The 24,248-nt window shown below is 37.2% G+C and overlaps 2 protein-coding genes across 2 annotated transcripts; both read left to right on the plus strand.

Moving 5' to 3' along the window:
• Window positions 1–11,173: 11,173 nt before the first annotated feature.
• Window positions 11,174–19,268, plus strand: LOC149023528 (putative aquaporin PIP2-1). Its single transcript, XM_089142752.1, has 6 exons — window positions 11,174–11,480; window positions 11,591–11,886; window positions 11,970–12,230; window positions 16,161–16,301; window positions 16,650–16,739; window positions 19,179–19,268. Exons 1-6 carry the CDS (start codon window positions 11,366–11,368, stop codon window positions 19,266–19,268), a joined length of 993 nt encoding a protein of 330 aa, XP_088998878.1. The 5' UTR covers window positions 11,174–11,365.
• A 3,089-nt stretch (window positions 19,269–22,357) lies between these two features.
• On the plus strand, window positions 22,358–23,580 carry LOC149023529 (aquaporin PIP2-7-like). The gene is made up of 3 exons (XM_089142806.1): window positions 22,358–22,708; window positions 22,820–23,115; window positions 23,199–23,580. Exons 1-3 carry the CDS (start codon window positions 22,402–22,404, stop codon window positions 23,463–23,465), a joined length of 870 nt encoding a protein of 289 aa, XP_088998932.1. The 5' UTR covers window positions 22,358–22,401; the 3' UTR covers window positions 23,466–23,580.
• The last annotated feature ends 668 nt before the right edge of the window (window positions 23,581–24,248 follow it).

Below are 24,248 nucleotides of genomic sequence, written 5' to 3' on the forward strand. Positions count from 1 at the left end.
AACAGTGGTGGGTGGAGATGCATTTTGGACTCCAAAGTGCATCCCAACTTTGAATCCGATGCATTTTGGGCTCCAAAATGCATCCCTACCATTGAATCCAAGATTCAAAGTTGGGATGCACTTTGGAGTCCAAAATGCATCTCGACCGTCGATAGCTTGGAGCAACGCAGTCCACTAGAAAGCAACATTTATAAAAGAAGGATATTGTTAGTTTAACGCCGCTGACATGATGATACTTGTGGTGCCTATTGTTGGATTGATGCCATATGGATTCTTTTAATTAGACGCTCAATGCACCATGTAGGTATATAACCGCAACTTAAATATAAAAAGAACAAGCTGATTTTCTTTGAAACAAATCAAACAATGTTTTGAGTGGCTGAGATATAAAAGAATTAATGTGGCTTCCATCCAATGATGAGCACCAAAGGTATAAAGACGTTAGTGGCACTAGCCTAGCAAGATTCCAAAGGAGTCTCAAATAGTTATGAGATCTTGCTAACGTAGTGCACACCACTAAGATTCCACCAGCTAAGATCCAAATAATCTCAACCATCAAAATAAAACATGTACACATTGAGATAATCTAAGTGAAATGAACCTAATGAACACAAAGTATTACACCTAGCTAGAATCATTTGTATCGATTCAAAGACAAAATTTTCTAAATCTTTTTAAGAAAAAGGGACAGCTAAAATGGAATTTGGAAGAGAGGTTTATAAGAAGCATTGTTTGACCTTCTCACCTAACACTCGTTCAAGGTTGAAGGGATGGTTTTCTAAAGTCTTGAAAACCCTATATAATTCAAGTTCAACAAAGTATTTCGGGTTAACCTGCCTATAGATTTTGGGGTGTCCAAAGGCAGGTCTCACTACTAAGATTGATAGCCGTGTCCAAAGGGAGAAGTCACAATTATTAAATCATGCAGGAAAGGAGATTTTAATATTGAAAACTATGGTATTTTCGATGAATAATTATGCTTGCATGCATTTTAAGCTTCTAGTTCCTTTCACGATCAAGTTCGGAAGAGTGCCTTCAGTTTCTTTTCGGGTGATAAGGAAGGGAGGCCTAAGCTGCATTGGATATCTTGGGATCACCTCTGTGCATCTAAAGAGAATGGTGGTTTTGGTTTTCATGACACTATATTGCATAATCAAACTTTATTTGCGAAGCCAACTTAGAGTTTGTGGTCTGATCTGGGTGTCTTTTCTCCAGATTTGTGAAAGCAATATATTATCCAAAATTTGACTTTTTCGGTTCATGGTTGGGATCTAACCCTAATTGGGGTTGGAGAAGCATCTTGCATGGTAGGGATGCCTTGGTTGTTAGTTTGGGTTGGCTTGTAGAGACTGGCATGAAATGATAATTTCAAAAAATTAAAAAAAAAAAAATAAAAAAAAAAAAGCAAGTACACAGGCTGATAGGTGTTTACTCTCTAATTCAGACTTAAATTTGGTTGTTGATTTTATGGATCATGAGACAAGGGCTTGGCATGAGTGTTGAGTATGGCTCATGCTTCTCATTGTGTAAAGAGTTCATGTTTCTGTGGAACTCAGAGTTTATTTACAGTTTGGGCTTGGGCCTGTAAATCGCTATGGCTTAGGGTTTCTAAGCGCTTATATATATTCTCTTGTAATCAAATGTTGAATATAGTGAAAAACCTAAAGCTAGACGTAGCTTCACATTAAGGTGAACCAGGGTAAAATCCGTGTTTCCTTTCTTCCTTTTTTTCTATTCGATTGTGTGTGCTTGATCGCTCTAATCCTAACAATGAGGATTTATTGCACATTTACTTTCAACTGGATGATGTGATGAAAATTCTAAACATCCCCTTGAGGTTATTTCCAGGGGAAGAAGAGTTAGCTTGTGTTGCATTTGAATTACTGTTGTTTTATGTAAAAAGTGCATATCATTCCCTCTATAACAGGAAAAAGGAAGTAGAGAATTTGAGGGCATCAACCTCAATTGTTCATCAACATGGTCTGGTTTCTCAAGAGATGTGGAAGCAGGTGTGGAATTGTAGAACTTTGCCAAAGATCTGGAGTGGCTTTATGGATAAGGAGGTAGGTTCGTGTAGATCCACTTTATATTTGGTGTGGGGAGCCTAAAACAGAAACTATTATAACAAACACCACAAAATAACAAATCGAAAAATAAACAAAAACGAAAACACACAGAGAGTTAACGTGGTTTACACACCGATATTGTCACACCCCACCTAGCCGGATCCGATCATACCCGAATACTCGTGGGAGTGATATAATGCAAGACCTAGGTTCAGTGACAATCCCATACAACACATGATATAGCATAATTAAAAGGACAAGAATAAATCAAGTTCAAATATAAAGTTATCAAATTTGGATTATCAAAAGGTTACAATCATCCATTATCTAAAGTTAATCAAAATGGACATTAGAGTTTAAAGTAAGGATAGTTTGTTGTAGCGGAATTTAAACTAAATTGATTCCTTAATAGAATCCAATCCCATAAGAACAATCCTTGCACAGGCATGAAGCTCCATGCAAATCTACATCTTCTTTAGTCACTCTTTCAAGAAAGTCTGTTGGCGACAAATCCTCCACTTGGAAGGAGTCCTCATAACCTGTAGTATATTCTAATAGAAACATACATATAAAAAGGAATGAGTTCAACAAAACTAAGTGAGGTCAACTCAACATTATATCATGCATTCGTTCACAAAATTCCACATCATATCATGCATTCGTACACAAGATTCCACACCACATATATAGCTTGAGTATCAATAATGTAATTAATGATAATGATATAATATATGAATTGATGCCGCTGCCTCTAGTCGATCCTATGCCAACAACAATTTTGCAATCTCGATAGATGAAGAGAGGTTAACACCTCATTCAATAGGTTTTAATCCATTGGGAAGGTCTGTCGATGGAAGATGCTTCCTGGATAGACCTTGTAGCTACGTAGAAATGGTTTCTAGGGTTTAACCTTGAGGACAAGGTTAATTCTCTAGAGGGTGGCAATGATGTATCCATCACTAAAGTGGGAAGGGCCAACATGGAAGGTCAGCATGATCAGCATAAAAGCAAGATGGCAGAACCTCCATGATCAAGCCTCCTGTTGGTATGATAGAATATGCTTAATGAAGGGTGGAGATACATGAGTCACATGGAAATGCCCTTCTCAATGATGAATCCAGATCCCTAGGTCTCACGGAATGTTAGTTGTTAGTATATAAAGTAGAACTAAAACCCTAGCAAAGGATATATAAGATGTTAATTCTTCTGCCTCTCTATTTTCTTCTTAAAGGTTTTGTAAGGCTTTGTTTCTCTCCTTAATCTCCTTGCCATAATTTATTCTATTATCACAAGTTCAATTCAAGGAAGTTCATATCAATATACAAGGAGGTAATTTTTCCCCCTCCAAGAAAGAGACTGAGTTTCATCTGACGTAGGATAGTAGAAGTTAGTCATCGGTTTTAAAATTTGAGATTAGGTTTTGAAAAAGGACGGTTAAGAAACTTCTTGAAACTTATGCTCAATATCAAACACAAGACTACTCAAGCATATATTTCTGGTACGTACGATGAGATATGTTGGATGATTAAGATTTCGTATCTATGATAGTTATTGCTTGCAGTATCGTATCGAATAATATATCTTTCCCAGGGGGGGGGGGGGGGGGGGGTTGAGGACCCCCCTCTCGGTGGGGATTGTGGGCACCTTACCCCCCCCCCCCCCCCAGTCTCAACAGTTTGTGCTGTGGTTGTGTATTATTGGGATCAGTGAAATCAGGTATAAGGCCTTAAGAAGGGGGTTAGTAGTTCCGATTGTACTAAGTGTTGGAGGCTTGGAGCTACCACTAGTTCTTTCGATTCTGTACAAGCGATGTGTAGTTTTCAGAGAATAAGCTCTTATGAAGGAGTTTTGATAGTACTTCCATTCTCTTTTCCGATGTTGAAGAAGTGTTTCAATGATTTACTCTAACTAGTGTGCAGGATGTAAAAATCTTAGCATAAACAGAAACATATAAATACAACTTTCTGTTTATATATTGTCACTGCTCGGGTATTTTCTGTTAAATCTAAGTCACCACTTTTCCAACCTTTAGGGTGTATTTCACTTCTCAATTCTCATGTATCTCTCCTCTTGTAAATAAGGTAGCAGATATGTCCTCTTTTCCTATTTCCTTTTTTTTTTTTTTTTTTGGTTACAAAACGGGGTCAAAAGACCCAAAAACAAAACAAATCAAACTAGAGCACAACTCTTGAGACAATCCTCTCTAAGGATGTCTATCATTTCCTGTGGGGGATCATTGAAAAAGACCAAATCATCTCTTCCAATTAGCCGCCTCTTAGACAACCAATCAGCAGCTTTGTTATTTTGACGCCTCACATGACTAAATCTAACATGGCCTCGAGAAGCATATAGGCTTCGAATTTCAGCAACTAATCTTCCCATCGATCCTTGCTCGTTAACTTCTGGTTCCAGTAACCTTATGGCCTTCAGCGAGTCTGATTCTATTTGGAGTGGCCATGCTCCCATATCCAACGCTACCTTTACCCCTTCTTTGATTGCGCGCAGTTCCGCCTCTACTACATGGCATAGAGGAATCTTGATAGCAAATCCTCCTCTGAACAGGCCTTCTTGATCCCGAATCACCCCAGCTAATTGAGCGTAGCATTCCTTCACTTTCATAGCAGCATCCGTGTTGCACTTAAACCATCCTCTTCTAGGGCATGTCCAACCTAACACTTCCAATTATTTACTTGGATCAAGAACAGGGCTTCGGCATGTTGTCCAAGCTTCCTTATTGGCTTGATAAAATTTTTCGATAATGAGCATACCATTCCCTGGTCTGGAAAAATCTACCTCTTTTCCTATTTCTATCTTATCATAATTGTTTCAAATAATTTATATTCTTTAGTTAATTCCGTGCCCCCCCCCCCCCCCCCCCACAAAAAAATAAAAATAAAAATCAGGGGTTTCGGGTTGACGGAGACGAAGTGCCATCCGATGCTGTCTTCCCGGATGGGGATATGAAATTAATACCCATTTGTTAACGGGTTAGGGAACTTAGGCTCTATCGATGTGTTTGGCAAATCAAGTTATTTTTTAGTTGTTAGGAAATAAGGCTCTTTTTGGTATCAATTCTAATTCTCTATTTTATTTATTTAAAAGAATTGAACATAAGAATCTATTTTAGTTCAAAAATGAAAAATGATTTGGTAAGTTTTGTTCAAAATAAGTTATAAAACAAAATATAAATTTGGTATGTCAAAATGAAATGGTTAGAAAATGATAATAGAAATTCATACAAAAATTGTCGTATTCGTTGCTTGCTGAAGAACGTTTCAAATGGCAAAATGATGATACAGAGCTTAGCATCTTTGATGCTGCAAAGCACTTCAATGAAGGTTTCTACTTGGAGAAAAAAAGAAAGGGTAGTTCAATGAAGATTGAGATCAGAAAGAGAAGAAGCAGACTTCCTGTGAGTCATGATAGAATTCCTGATAGGCCGTCTCTCTCTATAGTTCCAAGGCTTTATTCCACGAGGTTTATTGGCAATTTCTATGAGAAATTTGTCTTCTGGTTTGTTGTCAATTGTATGAGGTTCAATTTGCAGTTTCTACGAGAACTCTACCTTCCTATGGGAGGAAAAGAGGAGTTTTAAGCAAATGGATTTTTAGAACAACATGTCTTGTGCCTATAGGTAAGAAGTCTGTACAAGGGGAAAAGAAATTATCAAATCCCAATAACCCATCTCATTCAAATGGTACCTTAAATAGGTCCTTGATGAATTCCAATAAATAGAACATTGGTTTAGAAGGTGCTCCTAATAATGTATCTAAGGAGAATGCAAAGGTCGTGATTGACAAAAACATGGTAATCGATTGGAAGAACATGATTGAGAATAGTTCCTTGAAACTAGTTGCCATCGGAGTCTAATCTTCCTGGTATTTTGGTTAATAGAGGCAGGAGGAGATGGCTCCATAGCTTCTCTGAACTCAGCATTAGGTACAACAATAACTAATCCTTCATCTTCTTTTGAAACTCTAGTTTCCCCATAGCCGGAGTTAGGTTGGATTGGCTTCACCTCACCACAGGAAGCTGGTGCTTTGTATCCATTTTCTTCATCAGTGGTATATGCTTCTTTTTTCTTCCAAATACTATGCTTCTCAGGTACGACATGACCTGACCCATTTGAGGTGAAATTTTGGTTTCCATCAACATCTTTGCCACTAGAGTTCAGTAACAAAATAGCATCTTCTACCGGAAGGTTGGTTATTGAAGCAGGCGGAGGAGGTGGCTTCTCCTTTCCATAGAATTTAGCACCTACATTCCAAACTTGTTTGATTTGCTCAAAGGTCTCTTTAAATCTTAAGTGCTAAAGATCTACCACCATGAGTGTGAAATCCCCCGTATTTCTAACCATTTAACCCATGATTTTAGCACCGTGAACCCGAACCTCGAGTCGGTGACAACTGCGGGCCATTAGCCAATGATTGTGGATGACCCTAGTGATGACTCAACATCACTCCTAGAGTTTAAGAGGAGGGGGAAAGTCAATCACGATGGCTTTAAAAGATGATTTTGGCATGTCCATAGACCAACGATGGAGACTCCGATTGAAAAGGTAAACATATCCAAACTTAGATAATCGAAAGACCTTTCATTCAAGCTAAAAAATCACCAAAATCGGGCCTTGGATGGGGGTCCAAACATGCACCGGTTGGTTGGACCAGTCGACTACCCCCAACCCCCCACCCAAAATCCAGTTATGGGACATAATCGGGAGTTCGGGTTTTAAAACCCTATTTTATGTTTTAACTCACCTCTAAACGCATTTTCTAATGCTAGAGTGGTGCTGAGGCTTTGGGAAGAGGAGAAACCAAGGAGAAGATTATATTTCATCCAACCAAATGTGCTTTGTGATTCAGATCGTCGCGAGAATGTTGAAAGAGGTGAGAATCCTTAAACCTGTTTCTCTAAACAAAGTTTTGTGGGGATTTCCTCACTTTTATTGTAGGATTACGGTAGTTGAAGCATGTTAGGTTTATTGAATACTCTTGAATAGTTGTATATATGCTCCCCTCTAGTATGTGAGTTGTTAGTGCAAATTGTTGCAATAGATTTTGTGTTTTGACTCTCTGAGACGCCCGCGAGCAATTTAGAGAGCCAAATTTGGGCCTTTTTTTATTTAGAACGAATTGGGTCAAATTGAAGGTACCTTTAGAACCCTATTTCTGCCATTAGACTTTCCCAAAGTTTCGTTTAGATTCGACCTCGAATCGATGGCGAAATAATGACTTTTCACCAAATTAGGTTGAGAACGACGGGTTTGAACCTAGTTGTGAGATTGGGTTTTTTTTTGTGTGTGTGTGTGTGTGTGGGATGATTTTGGGATATGTTTGGAAATCCAATTAACTTCTAATTTATATCTATTAATTCTCTTACATGATTATGTTTATTTTGATTATAATCACCGACTTGTGAGAGTGAAATTTGGGATTTTAGAGAAAGGAATCGAATTGAAAGGGGAGGATGACTAACCATGTTTTGTATTATTAAGTATTGCTATTTTAAATTCTATTGGTGATATAAATTGCTTTAAATTAATATCTATCATGACATGCTTGTGTGTGACTTTGTGCGAACAGAAGGTAAGGTTGGAATGAATGAGTTTTTCTTTTTATTTAATTTGAACTCATAAATTATTGATATGAAAACGATATGAGAATGTGTGAGATGGATGATGTTGAATGAGATTACTCCTTTTATCCTGTTTTACAAACTAGGGTTGTGGGTTCACCCATTACCCTAGTGACCTTATGTGATTGCATCTAGACCAACTACATGAATGATAAGTGTCTAGAAGTGTTGGGCTAGGAATCCCTATAAGTACTACTACCCTTCCGGTAGGGGTATTGAAGCGGTTAATCAGTGATGTTAGTAGCTGGGTCCTGAGTGGCAAGCATGCCCACTATCATCATAGAACAGCAGGGTTGCATATAATAGATAAGGGTTCTTGGGCGCTCAGGACCGGTAACCAACCCATGAGAGGATATGGAGAGCATTCTGTCCATTATATGTGGATGACCACTGGGTTAAGGAATATGATCCAACAAATGTCTCCCGTTGAGAATACCATTTCTAGGTGGAAAATGATATTGGACCGAGTTGGTTGGTGCCATAGGGGAAGTATTTGGACCATATGTAGTACGAGACCATATGACTTTTCATTGGGCCTAGGATTATCCTTGACACACGCCAAACCCCATACCAAACGGTGATGTGAGAAAGTGGTGACCTATAAACCCAAACTATGGCTTGATAGGACTTTACCCAACAACCGCGGGAAGCCAATAGACGTCTCTTGTTGAGGGAGAGTGATTGAGACCACCCAAAGGAGATTGGTGTTTAAACTTAATGTGTGCCTACCATAAAGAACACATGATAGAGTTAAGAATATTATATCATAATCATGCATCATTTTATTTATATTAATAATTACATTGTTATCTTATGAATATGATGTAGGAATTGTTATTTGATGCATGACATAAATGTTAATTAACCTCACTGAGTTCTGTGGAACTCACTTCTTTATATATGTGTGTTTCTTTAGATTTTTCTACAAATTATGAGGTCCCCTTCCAAGTGGAGGATTCGTCGCAAGGAAGCTTTTTGAAATGTACAAATGAGGAAGAGGTGGAAGTGCATGAAGCTACGTGCTCGTGCCTCGATTGCTCCTATGGAGCCGGTTCTTAGTGATAGAGACATTGCCATCCTTAGGAAATCTTAAATATCTTTCATGTCTTTTTTCTATATTTACACGTTGATTTCTTTTGGGAGAGGCGAGATTATCTTCTACCAAAACTCTTGAACATTTCCGTTGCAGACATTCTTTCTTTCCTAGAATCTCGATGTTTTAACTTTTGATTTGAAGTTTTGGATAACTGTAATCATAATATTTAGATTTCATAATATTTCAGATTTGATAATTTTATTCTTGAACTTGATTTATTCTTGTCCTTTTAATTATGCTATATCATATGTTGTATGGAATTGTCATTGATCCTAGGTCTTGAGGTGTATCACCCCCACGGATATTCGGGTATGACCGGATCCGGCTGGGTGGGGTGTGACAATGAAAGCTCTAATTTGATACTATTTCACTCTAATCTATAGACGTAGATCGGCCATAGAAGAGGAGAATCAGAAGAAGAGGGAATGCAATAAGGGAGAAACAAGAGTGTGAGTTGTGGTTCAATCCCAAGAGATGAAGGAAGGGGAAAGTGGGAGATCGTGAAATGATGGTGAGAAGGGATCAATACGGTTTGAGAGTGAGAAAAACGAGGAAAATGACAGGGTTTTCAAAATATAATGTAAATTGACCATTATACCCTTACATAACAATTTAGGAATTTAAGTACTTGAGCATAATTGAAGAGAATGGATTTCTCACCCATAATCCATAATAGACATAAAGTCTATTATGGATTTTGGAGATTTTTCTATTCTTTTAAATAAAAATAATATTTAGAATAGATACCAAACACATCAAAAGAATGAAAAATACCAAAAATTGAGAATGAGAATTGATATAAAAAAGGGCCTAAATCAATCCAAAAATTGTGTTTGAGGAAGGGCTTTTGCGAAACAAGTCTTGACTCCCCTTTTATCAAAGATCTCCACAAATGGGGGCATTTAGGTCGCCCACCAAAATATGTTAGTACGGATTCATCTTCCAAATTGGGTAGAAGAATTTGGGGTCAAAACATTACAATAACTCCTATTCTGCTAGATTGTGTTTATGCGAAACCAGTTTGGTTTGGTTGTCCTAGACCAATCATATACTTTCTGATGGTGCTCATATCTCTGATTTTATAAAGGTGTGACCGAAATATTTTAGAGTTAGAGGGGGGGGGGGGGGGGAGCCATCTGATGAACACAAAATAAAATTTTAAAATAGGATAGAGCAAAAGAAAAGGAAAATACATAATTAACACAATTTTGGATTATAAAGAAAAACCTACTTAAGGAAGGTATATATACGGTATGGTTTCTTGGAGAGCCATCTCTCAACCATCAACTTTCAAGCCATTACGAGCAATGCTCTGAGTTATTCCTCTGGTCATGGTTAGAAAGTCATAACCAGCTAAAGTTTAACACGTTTAAATAATGAGTGAATCAACCATCATCAGTAGTATGCGAAAATGAATAATGGCATTGGCATGCAAGCAACATGCATGATTTCCCAGAATATGAAAGACTGAGTAAGATATGGGTGCAACCCATTGATCCACAGGCTTTTGGTTATTGCAATTATAAATAAAATGGTCAACGGTTTACTTGAAATAGTAGGCTTTTACCATGAATAGGGGATAACAGGAGCATATGAATGTCTACCCAAAAAAATGAATTGAGATCATGGAAGATGAGATTCCACCTAATGAAAAAAAAAAAATTAAAAATAGTGTAATTTTTTGAATATGAAGTTCATTCAGGTTAGTCAATGTATTTATTTATTTATTTAAATATCACGGTGATAATTTCATGGCATGCATCTAATGCTAGGCGTCACACAGCACAGAAGCACAGGGGATACATTTAAATGGAGGCATGAAATTCCACAATTCACATATGCTAGGCATGTCATGTAGATTTCATTAAATCTTGATCAATCTAAACACCATGTGCCCATTTGACCAAGTGAAACGAAACAAAAAGTGATTTTTCTTTAAAATGAACCAATCTATGTTTTGAGGGGTAAGATTGAATAGAATCCATGTTGTGTGCATTAATGGTGGGCACCATATGCACCAACCATGTCAACGAACCACACAGTAGTAAGATCTCTATAGCCCATCCCCAAGAACAACCCCCGGAGTAGAAAGATTATCTGGTGCAATTATTTTTAATTATGTTAATAAACACAATTTGTCGTACATACATTTCTATAAATGACCCCCCCTCCCTCTCTAATCACTCGTATCAACCTCATGTAACACAATTAGAGTTAACCGTTGTTCCTTCTTCTTCTGCTCTATCCCCTGAACCCATTTCCTAATCATTTCTTCTGTACTACTTCAGCACCTCTCTCTCTCTCTCTCTCTCTCTCTCTCTCTCTCAGAGACACACGCACACGGCACACATAGTCATCTGGTGAAGGAAACTAGGGCATGGCGAAAGAAGTGGAAGTAGCGCAGGAAGGCGCGCTATGAACAAAAGACTATCATGACCAACCTCCAGAACCATTGCTCAATGTTGAGGAGCTGACAAGGTGGTCATTCTATAGAGCCCTCATTGCTGAGTTCGTCGGATCTCTTCTCTTCCTTTATATCACATCGTTAACCATCATCGGTTACAAGGATATGTCAGACCCGAATAAGACTTCCGGTGCTTGCAATGGTGTTGGCTACCAAGGTATCGCATGGGCTGCTGGTGGCACCATCTTCATTCTTGTTTACTGCACTGCCGGAATCTCTGGTGCGTATTTTTCTCTATACATCTTGGTCTCTTGTTCTGCACATTTTTGAAAGATGAGTTTCTAATATTCAAGTCTTTAACAACTGATATCAAAAGTATATTCTTGGTAGGTGGACACATGAACCCAGCAGTGACGTTCGGGATGTTGCTGGCAAGGAAGGTGTCGTTGATCAGAGCATTCTTGTACATGGTAGCACAGTGTTTGGGTTGCGTTTGCGGTGCAGGGTTGGCAAAGGGATTTCAAACAGCCTACTTCAGCAGATACGGTGGTGCAGCAAACTCAATTTCACCAGGTTACACCAAGGGAGATGCTTTGGGTGCTGAAATCGTGGGCACCTTTGTCCTTGTCTACACCGTTTTCTCTGCCACCGATCCCAAGAGAAACGCCAGAGATTCTCATATCCCTGTAAGTATACAAAACCCATAACAGAAACACTCTCATTCTTCTTCTTCAAATGTGATTTTGATATTTGTTGTTTGAATTGGAAGGTGTTGGCGCCTCTTCCCATTGGTTTCGCGGTATTTGTGGTTAGCTTGGCCTTAATCCCAATCGATGGCACAAGCATCAATCCAGCAAGGAGTTTCGGATCTGCTGTGATCAACAACAACAGCAAGATGTGGCATGAACATTGGGTCTTCTGGGTAGGACCTTTCGTTGGTGCAAGCATCGCTGCCTTCTACCACCAATTCGTTCTTAGAGCTGGTGTCGTTAAAGCTCTGGATTCCTTTAGAAGCATGGGTTCTTTTAAAGTATAAAATTCCCCCTCTCCTTCTTCTTTTTCTTCTTTTTCTAGGGATACTGTGATCTTCATGGTTCTTTCATTGTAATCCTTGGTATTGTTCAAGGTGTTTTGAGGTGAAATTTGTAATAAAATGCAAGGTTAAAATGTGGAGTAATATTATATCTTTTGCTTCTTAGGGTTCTGCCCTTTATGTCTTGGAAGCAGCTTTTTCCCCCTCAATTTACATTAGGAGTGTAAAGTATTTTTGGATTTGGTAAGATCATGAACTTCAATCATTTTATCTAAACACTACTCCAAAGTAATCGATCAACTTTCTTATATGCACCACAATATAATGATAGTTTCTCAGGTACTTCTGAGAAAAAAACTTTTATTAATTCCCCACCCCCACCAAAAAAAGAAAAGATATGTTCTTCAAAAATCAAATGAATAATAATAATTTTATATAATTCACCATTGAAATGACGATTTTAAAGACATTTAGGGCTTGTGTATTGTTGGTTGGACTTTTTAGGTGTCACTTGGCTACCACTAATTTAAATATGATAATTTTATGATCACAAACATAAAAGTAATGTTTTGCATTGTCATAAATTTTTTAATACTTTTCTTTTCTTTTTCTTTTCTTTTCTCTTTCTTTTTCTTCTTCTTCTCTTCTTCTTTCTTCTTTCTTCTTTTTTTTTTTTTTTTTTTTTTTTTTTTTTTTTTTTGCATTAGCAAATATTTAGGATAACCATACTGAATTCTTCTAAAATATTCTTGTTAAGTTAGGATTTGAGAAGAAGATATAACAACACATGATTAGAATAATTCGAATACAATGTTTAATCTACATCTACTATTAAATAGGCTCTCTCTCAATAGTTTATTGAGAGAGATAGTACATCACCTGTAATGGGTTCCACGAGATCCACTTTCACGATAATGGGTGATTCCGTAGAATCACCTATATTTATAATTGGGTTCATTTTGGGTGATTCTATTTGGAAACCACTTCTTCCATGGAATCGGGTGGTTACACTAGGTTGTGGAATCCACGTGATTCCATGGAATCACCTTGATTCCGAGTCAATATCGAACCGAACGGTTTTTTTTATTGAAATCTAAATCCAGGGAATTGCGGAACCAAACACAGGCTTAGGCATTCTATGGTTCTCCGAGAATGGAAGAACGGTCAAAATGTGTTTGGCAAATCAAGTCATTTTTTAGTTGTCGGAAATAAATCAATTCAAAATTTGTGTTTGAGGAAGGGCTTTTGTGAAACAAATCTTGACTCCAATTCCACCAAAGATCTTTGCAAATGGATTATTTGGGTTACCCATCAAAATATATTGGTACAAGTTCATCTTTCAAATCGAGTACAAGAATTCGGGTCAAAACATAATAATAACTCATATTCTACTAGATTGTGTTTACCTGAAGCCAAATTGGTTTGGTTGTCCTAGACCAATCATACACTTTTTGATGGTGCTCATATCCCTAATTTTATAAAGGCATGATCGGAACATTTTAGAGTTGGGGGAAAAAAACCCATTTGAACATCAAAAAAATTTAAAATAGGAAAATGCAAAAGAAAAGAAAATACATAATTAAACAATTTTGGAATATAAAGAAAACCTACCTAGGAAGGTACACGATAAGGTTTCTTGGCCCTGGAGGGGATCTAATCCTCTGCGGCCACCAAGGAGCGGCCATCTAGCGGCTGCTCCTTGGATGGCTGCCACATGTCACCAAGAAAGCAGGAACGTTAATTTAATCCTCCTTTGTTTTCCTGTTAAACCGGTTAAACAATTCAGTTTGGGATGAATGAACCGAATTGGAAACCAAGCCGGGTTACTCATTGAAAAAAAAAAAAACTCAAAAACCCTGCAACGTCTTCTTTGTTTCACGATTTTCAAATTTTCCTTTACCTTTCTCTCTCTTTCCCTATCAACACTGATTCTCATCCATGGTTTCCTCTCTCTCTCTCTCTCTCTCTCTCTCTCTCTCTCTTAATGATAAGATCTGTTGAAGAACATTAGAGATTTTTGTAGCATGGTACATTTTTCTACTATGAGTCATTTGATTGAAAACCTGAATCGCTCGACCTCATCTTCTTCTATCTCTGAATCGAAGATCCCACACCGGTCGAAGTGGACGAAGACTTCGGCAAATGATTGCGACCGGCGACAATGCTTGATTATGACGACACGATGGAGAAGACCAAATTTCTGAATCAGTAAGTAGTATTCTCCAGAATCTGTCTCCCGTAGATGCATTTTTCTTATGTATTCTTATTGTTTTATTTGATTTCTAAATGAATCAAAAGCCTTGAATTTGCATTACATTCAGTTTAATCGCATCTACACAGACTAAATCTTCAAGTTAGGAAACTTATTGTAAAATTGTTCGGATACTAGTTTGGATCCTATGATATGTTTGATGGAATGTTTGTTACACTTGTCTCTTCAATGTAAAGATATTGATAAAAGTATTTTGTGGAGTTCTTTTTCCTCATTGTTGATACTAAGTCCTTAGCTCAAAATGGAAGAGCACGTGGAGATAAACCAGGGTATGATGGTTCGACTCCATCCGGATTCTTATATGAATTGCCAGTTCGAGTTATGTGTTTGCTCACAAGAAGAAAACAAGAGGCAGATTTGATATCAATATTGCAAAACCTGGATCATCCACCACTTTCAGCACCAGGTGATGAATCTCCACTGGATTTATGGGTTAACTATCAGTTCAAGTGGGTTTGTTTGTAAAGCAACAAAGAACTAATTATTAAGATATATAATGAGAAGATGCCAATTGCATGACTAATGCATTCCCATGGTGGTTATGTATCTTTAACAATAATCTTTGATCAAGTGTTAAAAACCTTTGAACAACAAATTTGTTTTTTCTAATTATGAACAATATAATTGTTGCTTCAACCAACCCAGTCTTGTGATTGGAGTTTGTATGAAACTTGAGTGTTACATTATGCATCTGTTATGTTTCTACATTCTAATACAAATTTATTGGAGAACAAATGAATACACCAACTATTGAGCAAGGAAGAGAAACTTGTAAGATAAAAAATCTAAAATAAAAACAGCAAGTAGGATACAAAGCTGGCTATGAGAACATCATGTCACCACACTGCAGTACTGGCAATGCAACAGTAAAACAAAGTTGACCATGATTCTATTTCCATAGACAAAGCATTATCTAAGGCCTGCTTCATTAACCGATGATACCAGTCAAGTTGACAATGTTCTCTACCTTAGCCCTTATATAGAATACCCATTGAGTCTGCATTTTGACTTTGCTCTATAAGAAATTCCTAAAACAATGAGGAAGATTTTATTTAATGATAATGGTTTTTAACATGAATCTAATTACAATGTAGTGACTATTTTATTCCTTGAAAAAAGTAAAACTACCCATTACAGCAATAGATTTAAATTTTCACTCCAGTAATTTTGAGTGACATTTAACATACACTACATGCTGCTACAGTAATATCCAGATTTGATTGACTTGTATCCTCACAGACAAAATGCAAGGCCTTCTCGAACTCCATAATGATTAAGTACCCACCATAACCAACAGGAGAGGACTAAATAAAGCATACCTATGGCCTAGTTAGCAAGACTTGGTGCATGAATGGAAGATAAGCCCTACACACCATCTGGCTGAGTAATGGGATTTGCAATCTTTTCAGTACCATCAATTGGGGATAGAAGCATTACTGCTGTTCCCCTGCAAACCTGCAGAAACAATTTTAAAAAATAAAATAATATTAAATCCATAAGCCTTTGGCTTTGCCTCTTTCTTTCATCAGAGTAAAATACAACAAACCTCTGTCCTCAGATGGTTTAGAATGCATTTATATTTAGGTTCCCTTTAATCTTTAAACTAATATGAGGGTCCTTATTAGGCATTCTTAAACCCTTTTCATCATTCTTAGGCAAATATTCCAAAATTGCTATGGTTAATCATTGTTGCTCTATATGATCTTGGTCTTATAGTGACAGGAATTTTGAAAGGATATGACCCGCTGTTAAACCTTGTGCTGGATGGAGCTACAGAATTTCTAAGAGGTACTCATGTAGTCACATGGTCACATGGTTTATTGATAGTAGTGTCAATAGGTTTGCATGCATGATTTACTCTTATTAACTATATTTCTTAAGCTTATAAACTAAATTTGTTGCCTTCTCTGCCATTTTGGGTAGGATAATTAAAAAACTATAGTCATGTTAACTGTCTCTTTGAAAGTAAGTTTCCGTTTATTTACTAAATCAATACCAGCAAACCCCCCCCCCCCCCCCCCAAAAAAAAAAAAATAGAAGAAGAAGAAGAGAAATGAAGATGATCAATCAAGTTCATGGCTTCTTTCCTTCAGTAAATGTTAGCTTGTGCAGTTTTTTTGGATTGATTAATGTGTATGTTCCAGAAACAGTCCCAGGCTTTACTTTCCTGTACGTTAATCTGCATAATTATTGCAACCACAATTAACATCACACCAGTTCCATGTCTGAGCTGGGTAGTTTCTGGTGGCTTAGATTAATATTCTCTGCTTATAGCTGGGCTATATGTTGAGCCAGCTTGTTGGTCAAGTCAACAAATCAATTTGGTTCCTGTGCAAACCTAATCCTCAAGCCAAACCTATTTAGGAGTTATGCTAGGGTCTTGCAACACTTTTCTCCAATCCACAACTAACAGTAGGAGGCCATATCCTTGTTGGTGCGTGCGTTTACTCTAATGCAAATCAGGGATGTTCTCCCACATGCATGTATTGATAATTCTTGATAATTCAATAGGTAGCTCTTACATTTGAGTCATCCAATGATAAGTGATCTCTTGGATGGGACACCAATTGGTTGAACCTGGTAACCAAAACAAGGCTAAGGTCAATCTCAAGTTACTATTGACTGGTTGAAATTATTTGATCCTGTGATCTCTCACTTCTGACTCTTGGTCCAAAGATCTGGTCCACAATTACTGTTGAATTAATGTTACACATTCTGGGTGAGTGGGTTATGGCTAGTGATGTCTTACTGACTGATTTTTGATGATGTAGGACTAGGAAGGGTCTAAACCCCAATCCTACCAGTAAATTTTCGCATCAACTTTAATTAATAAACTCAAACACCTACTGAGAGCAATTCTTATTGAAGCTAGAAAGGCATAACAAATCTTTTAATGAAAAATGAGTCAGTCATCTTGCAAAACTTACTAACATTTATTCGAAGCTCCAAAACCCAACATTTCAAGTGGCAGCTTGACAAATGAATTCCCACCTAGAATTTGAGTCCAAACTCCCAAAGAGGGAAAGCATAAAACAACCATGTCGCTTGACTGGCTGTAACAGGTGTTGTCTGAGCTAGCATGGTTAAAAAATTACATGTAAATCAGCTTCCTCCAAAAAAATATTGAAGTTCTGTATTTTGAAAGTAGACTTCAGGGTACTTCAACCCCACCAAGTTTCTGATTGACTCGACAAGTTTAACTAGAGTTTAGATGGCCTTCTGTGACCTGTCATTTTACAGTTTCTTTTTTCCCTCTCCTTCCTTGAGGGTTTTATTGAACTAGAAATTTTAGTGAAGTGTTAATCTATTAATCTGTTGTGTTGGTTTAGAAGAACAGAAATTTTGGTAAAATTTAGGCTAAATAGATTGGCTCTACTTTTGAGATGAATTTGGTTTTGACTTAGTGTTTGAGTTTGTCTTTCAAAGTTCATGGTCCCATTTGGGTCTATAAATAACCTTCCTACCTCTATCCACAGCAAGAGTTGAGTGTTCCAGCACTAGTTCTTTTGATGGCTTCTGATATAATGTAAAGTGCTCAAAGTTTGAACATAACTTGAAGAAGTTTCTTTTATGAAACGTTTGAGGAGGTTTGATGTGAAATGAAACAGAAACTCTAACTAGGTTTCAATATGTCAATCAATTTCTGGAAAATGTGGAAAAAAATATTATTGAACTTTATGAAAATTTCAAAAAGAAGACCATCAAGATGTAGAGCAACCACAACCTTTTGAATTACCTTGTATTGCAATAATACTTTTAAGATTACATTTGACAGCATGCAGCAACCTTCCTGGGAACTGAAATTTTTTTTGGGCAATAATGGTCTATTGAAAGACCCCTTAGATTCACACGTTTGCTGATGCTTACTACTTTTATTCAGTTTATTTTTTATTATATTTTTAATTATTGTGACATCTTGGTAGTTTCTAGGATTTTTTCTGTGTACCAGTTATTAATTGTTGGTGTTTATTGCCCTTGGGATACAGATCTAGATGACCCACTAAAGACAACTGATCAAACTCAGACTCTTGGCCTAATATTATGCTTTTCTCCTATATATTTATTTTACTTTAATCTTCTTTTGAATGAATGGAAACCTTTTAGTATTTGCATATCTATGAGTTTTGGTGTTTCATAAATAGTTTCCTTAAAGCATGTTACCAAAATTTTTTGGGGGACTATGTACTTTTGCTCTCTAAAAGATCTCATTTCCAAGATGCCTGACATGGGGAACTAGGTTTTCCAAGAAATCTGATTTCCAGCCCCTGTTCACTGCTTGAATCCAGCGGAGCATCAGATTGCTGACGTATCCAATTATGTTACTATAAGTAATTGTATCTGTAGACATTGGTAACGGTGTATCTTGTTCTTGAGACTGCCACCCTCTGTAGATGATGATATTTTGGGAGTCATATGACTTCATTCTTGCAGTGTGTTACAAAGGTCTTGCGCCATGTATGGATTCTTTGATTCCTCAGTGGCTTATGAAAATTAAATGAACCTTTAGTCACTAGTATTAATTTAATTTTTACTTGAAATTGAGGTTCTGGATTAATGCACTTTGAACCATCTGAGGACAGAGGTTTGTTGTATTTTACTCTGATGAAAGAAAGAGGCAAAGCCAAAGGCTTATGGATTTAATGTTATTTTATTTTTTTAAATTGTTTCTGCAGGTTTGTAGGGGAACAGCAGTAATGCTTCTATCCCCAACTGATGGTACTGAAGAGATTGCAAATCCCTTTACTCAGCCATATGGTGTGTAGGGCTTATCTTCCATTCATGCACCAAGTCTTGCTAACTAGGCCATAGGTATGCTTTATTTAGTTCTCTACTGTTGGCTATGGTGGGTACTTGATCCTTATGGAGTTCGAGAAGGCCTTGCATTTTGTCTGTGAGGATACAAGTCAATCAAATCTGGATATTACTGTAGCAGCATGTAGTGTATGTTAAATGTCACTCAAAAATGACTGGAGTGAAAATTTAAATCTATTGCTGTAATGGGTAGTTTTACTTTTTTCAAGGAATAAAATAGTCACTACATTGTAATTAGATTCATGTTAAAAGCCATTATCATTAAATAAAATCTTCCTCATTGTTTTAGGAATTTCTTATAGAGCAAAGTCAAAATGCAGACTCAATGGGTATTCTATATAAGGGCTAAGGTAGAGAACATTGTCAACTTGACTAGTATCATCGGTTAATGAAGCAGGCCTTAGATAATGCTTTGTCTATGGAAATAGAATCATGGTCAACTTTGTTTTACTGTTGCATTGCCGATCTTTACTGTGGTGACATGATGTTCTCATAGCCAGCTTTGTATTCTACTTGCTGTTTTTATTTTAGATTTTTTATCTTACAAGTTTCTCTTCCTTGCCCAATAGTTGGTGTATTCATTTGTTCTCAAATAAATTTGTATTAGAATGTAGAAACAGAACAGATGCATAATGTAACACTCAAGTTTCATACAAACTCCAATCACAAGACTGGGTTGGTTGAAGCAACAGCAACCCACCTCAGTTATATTGTTCATAATTAGAAAAAACAAATTTGTTGTTCAAAGGTTTTTAACACTTGATCAAAGATTATTGTTAAAGATACATAACCACCATGGGAATGCATTAGTCATGCAATTGGCACTTCTCATTATATATTTTAATAATTAGTTCTTTGTTGCTTTACGAACAAATCCACTTGAACTGATAGTTAACCCATAGATCCACTGGAGAGTCATCACCTGGTGCTGAAAATGGGGGACGATCCAGGTTTTGCAATATTGATATCAAATCTGCTTCTTATTTTCTTCTTGTGAGCAAACACATAACTCGAATTGGCAATTCATATAAGAATCCGGATGGAGTCGAACCATCATACCCTAGTTTATCTCCAGGTGCTCTTCCATTTTGAACTAAGGACTCATTATCAACAATGAGGAAAAAGAACTCCACAAAATACTTTTATCAATATCTTTACATTCTAGAGATAGGTGTAACAAACATTCCATCAAACATATCATAGGCAACCAAACTAGAATCCGAACAATTTTACAATAAGTTTCATAACTTGAAGATTTAGGCTGTGTAGATGCGATCAAACTGAATGTAATGCAAATTCAAGACTTTTGATTCATTCAACAATCAAATAAAACAATAAGAATACAGAAGAAAAATGCATCTACGGAGACAGATTCTGGAGAATACTATTTACCGATTCAGAAATTTGGTCTTCTCCATCGTGTCGTCATAATCAAGCATTGTCGCCGGTCACAATCATTTGCCGAAGTCTTCGTCCACTTCGACCGGTGTGGGATCTTCGATTCAGAGATAGAAGAAGATGAGGTCGAGCGATTCAGGTTTTCAATCAAATGACTCATAGTAGAAAAATGTACCATGCTACAAAAATCTCTAATGTTCTTCAACAGATCTTATCATTAAAAGAGAGAGAGAGAGAGGAAACCATGGATGAGAATCGGTGTTGATAGGGAAAGAGAAAGAAAGGTAAAGGAAAATTTGAAAATCGTGAAACAAAGAAGACGTTGTAGGGTTTTTGAGTTTTTTTTTTTTAAGGAGTAACCCGGCTTGGTTTCCAATTCGGTTCATTCATCCCGAACTGAATTGTTTAACCGGTTTAACAGGAAAACAAAGGAGGATTAAATCAACGTTCCTGCTTTCTTGGTGACATGTGGCGGCCATCCAAGGAGCGGCCGCAGAGGATTAGATCCCTTCTTGGAGAGCCATCTCTCAAGCATCGACTTTCAAGGTCATTGATTACCAAAAAAAAAAAAAAAACTTTCAAGGTCATTACGTGCAATGCTCTGAGTTATTCCTCTGGTCATGACTAGAATGTCATAACCAGCTGTTTAACACGTTTAAATAATGAGTGAATCAACCATCATCAAGTAATATGCGAAAATGAAAAATGGCATTGGCATGCAAGCAACATGCATGATTTCCCAGAATATGAAAAGACTGGGTAAGATATGGGTGCAATCCATTGATCCACAGGCTTTTGGTTATTGCAATTATAAATAAAAGGGTCAACGCTTTTGAGATTCCACCTAATGAAATATTACTATAAAACATGAAAAAGATTGTTCACCTATATATATATATTGGATATGAGATTTATTTAGGTTAGTTTGTGTATTTTGATTACATTCTTAAAATAACCTTATTTATATATATATATATATATATATATATATGATTGAAATATCACGATAATAATAAAGGTCCAAAAAAATTAAGAATGAAGTTAAGAAGTTGATGGAAATATTTTCTTTTTATCCATATGTGAATTGTGAAAAATATTTTTATTCAAAGAGCAAATTTTCATCCCTTTATTTAAATATATCCCCATTCTTGCTTCAGTGGTGTGTGAGGTAGCTAGTGGTGTCTATGGCGCTTAGCATTGGATGCATGCTATGTGAATTTCATTAAATTATAATCACTCTAAACACCATGCGTCCATTTGATCAATTTAAGTGAAACAAAATTGATCAAATGGATACATGGTGTTTAGAGTGTGAAACAAAATTGATTTTTCATTAAAATGAATCGAACCATGTTTTGAGTGATAGAATTGAATAGAATCCATGTGGTGTGCATCCAACATTGGGCGCCATATGCCCCCACCACATATGCACCACACAAGTGAAGATGGAATGCAATTATTTTTAATTAAGTTAATAAACACAATTTCTCTATCCTAAATTTCTATAAATGACCCCCTCCCTCACTAATCACTCGTATCAACCTCAAGCAACACGATTAGAGTTAACCGTTGTTCCTTCTTCTTCTCTATCCCCTAACCCATTTCTTCATCATTTCTTCTGTATTACTTCAGCACTTCTCTCTCTCTCTCTCTCAGACACATTCATCTGGTGAAGGAAACTAGGGCATGGCGAAAGAAGTGGAAGTAGCGCAGGAGGACGCGCTAATAACAAAGGACTATCATGACCAACCTCCAGCACCATTGTTCAATGTTGAGGAACTGACAAGGTGGTCATTCTACAGAGCCCTCATTGCTGAGTTCGTCGCATCTCTTGTCTTCCTTTATATCATATCGTTAACCGTCATCGGTTACAAGGATATGTCAGACCCGAATAAGACCTCCGGTGCTTGCAATGGTGTTGGCTACCAAGGTATCGCATGGGCTTGTGGTGGCACCATCTTCATTCTTGTTTACTGCACTGCCGGAATCTCTGGTGTGTATTTTTCTCTATACATCTTGGTTTCTTGTTCTGCACATTTTTGAAAGACGAGTTTCTAATATTCAAGTCTTCAACAACTGATAATCAAAATTATATTTTTGGTAGGCGGACACATAAACCCAGCAGTGACGTTCGGGATGTTGCTGGCAAGGAAGGTGTCCTTGATCAGAGCATTCTTGTACATGGTAGCACAGTGTTTGGGTTGCATTTGTGGTGCAGGGTTGGCAAAGGGATTTCAAACAGCCTACTTCAGCAGATACGGTGGTGCAGCAAACTTAATTTCACCGGGTTACACCAAGGGAGATGCTTTGGGTGCTGAGATCGTTGGCACCTTCGTCCTTGTCTACACCGTTTTCTCTGCCACCGATCCCAAGAGAAACGCCAGAGATTCTCATATCCCTGTAAGTATACAAAACCCATAACAGAAATACTCTCATTCTTCTTCTACGAATGTGATTTTGATATTTGTTGTTTGAATTGGAAGGTGTTGGCGCCTCTTCCCATTGGTTTCGCGGTATTTATGGTTCACTTGGCCTTAATCCCAATCGATGGCACAGGCATCAATCCAGCAAGGAGTTTCGGATCTGCTGTGATCTACAACAACAGCAAGGTGTGGAATGAACATTGGGTCTTCTGGGTAGGACCTTTCGTTGGTGCAGGCATCGCCGCCTTCTACCACCAATTCGTTCTTAGAGCTGGTGCCGTTAAAGCTCTGGATTCCTTTAGAAGCATGGGTTCTTTTAGAATATAAAATTCCCCCTCTCCTTCTAGGGATCCTATGATCTTCATGGTTCTTTCATTGTAATGCGTTGGTGTTATTGAAGGTGTTTTAAAGTGAAATTTGTAATAAAATTCTGGGTTAAAATGTGGAGTAATAAAATATCTTTTGCTATCGCAATCTTCTTTAGGGTTCTTCTGCCCCTTATGTCTTGGGAGCAATTTTTTTCTTCTTCCCCAATCTACATTAGGAGTGTCAACTATTTTTGGATTTGGTAAGATCATGAACTTCCGTCATTTTATCTAAACACTACTGCAAATTAAGTAATCGATCAACTTTCTTATATGCACCGCAATATAATGATAGTTTCTCAGGTACAACTGAAAAAAGAAAAAAAAAAACTTTTATTAATTTGCCACCCCCTCCCCGGGTTGAAATCCTTGGCGGCTATCTAGCTGCTTTGCTGAGGATGAGCGGTGTGTGGCAACCAAAAGATCGCATGTCTATCTTGATTTCTCGTTAAACCGCATTTAATGAACCTTGTTTGGATTTCAAGCGGGATTAAACCAACAAAGCAACAATACCTCGTCTCACCCGCGACTTACTTTGGAAGGGGGAAAAACAAAATTATAACCAAAATGTGGCGCTTTTATGATCATTAAATTAGGATTTGGTGGGCCCCCAATTATGCTCTAACCTGGTTGAAGATCCTGAACCCGATCCACGAGTTCGGTGCAATTTTCCTTGTATCAGTGGTATACAATTTTTTTTTTGGGGGGGGGGGGGGGGGGGGTAGAAGAGAAGTATTAATTCATT

Source organism: Hakea prostrata, chromosome 2, assembly GCF_041222555.1.
Source record: "Hakea prostrata isolate BN-2017 chromosome 2, UWA_Hpros_2, whole genome shotgun sequence".
Classification (NCBI taxonomy): domain Eukaryota; kingdom Viridiplantae; phylum Streptophyta; class Magnoliopsida; order Proteales; family Proteaceae; genus Hakea; species Hakea prostrata.

Coding starts and splice junctions, on each gene's coding strand:
- LOC149023528 (XM_089142752.1), top strand. CDS start 11,366: ATGTCAGACCCGAATAAGACTTCCGGTGCTTGCAATGGTGTTGGCTAC. Junction 11,887..11,969: donor CCAGAGATTCTCATATCCCT/GTAAGTATACAA, acceptor TTGAATTGGAAG/GTGTTGGCGCCTCTTCCCAT. Junction 16,740..19,178: donor CAGTTCCATGTCTGAGCTGG/GTAGTTTCTGGT, acceptor TTGTTTCTGCAG/GTTTGTAGGGGAACAGCAGT.
- LOC149023529 (XM_089142806.1), top strand. CDS start 22,402: ATGGCGAAAGAAGTGGAAGTAGCGCAGGAGGACGCGCTAATAACAAAG. Junction 22,709..22,819: donor CTGCACTGCCGGAATCTCTG/GTGTGTATTTTT, acceptor TATTTTTGGTAG/GCGGACACATAAACCCAGCA. Junction 23,116..23,198: donor CCAGAGATTCTCATATCCCT/GTAAGTATACAA, acceptor TTGAATTGGAAG/GTGTTGGCGCCTCTTCCCAT.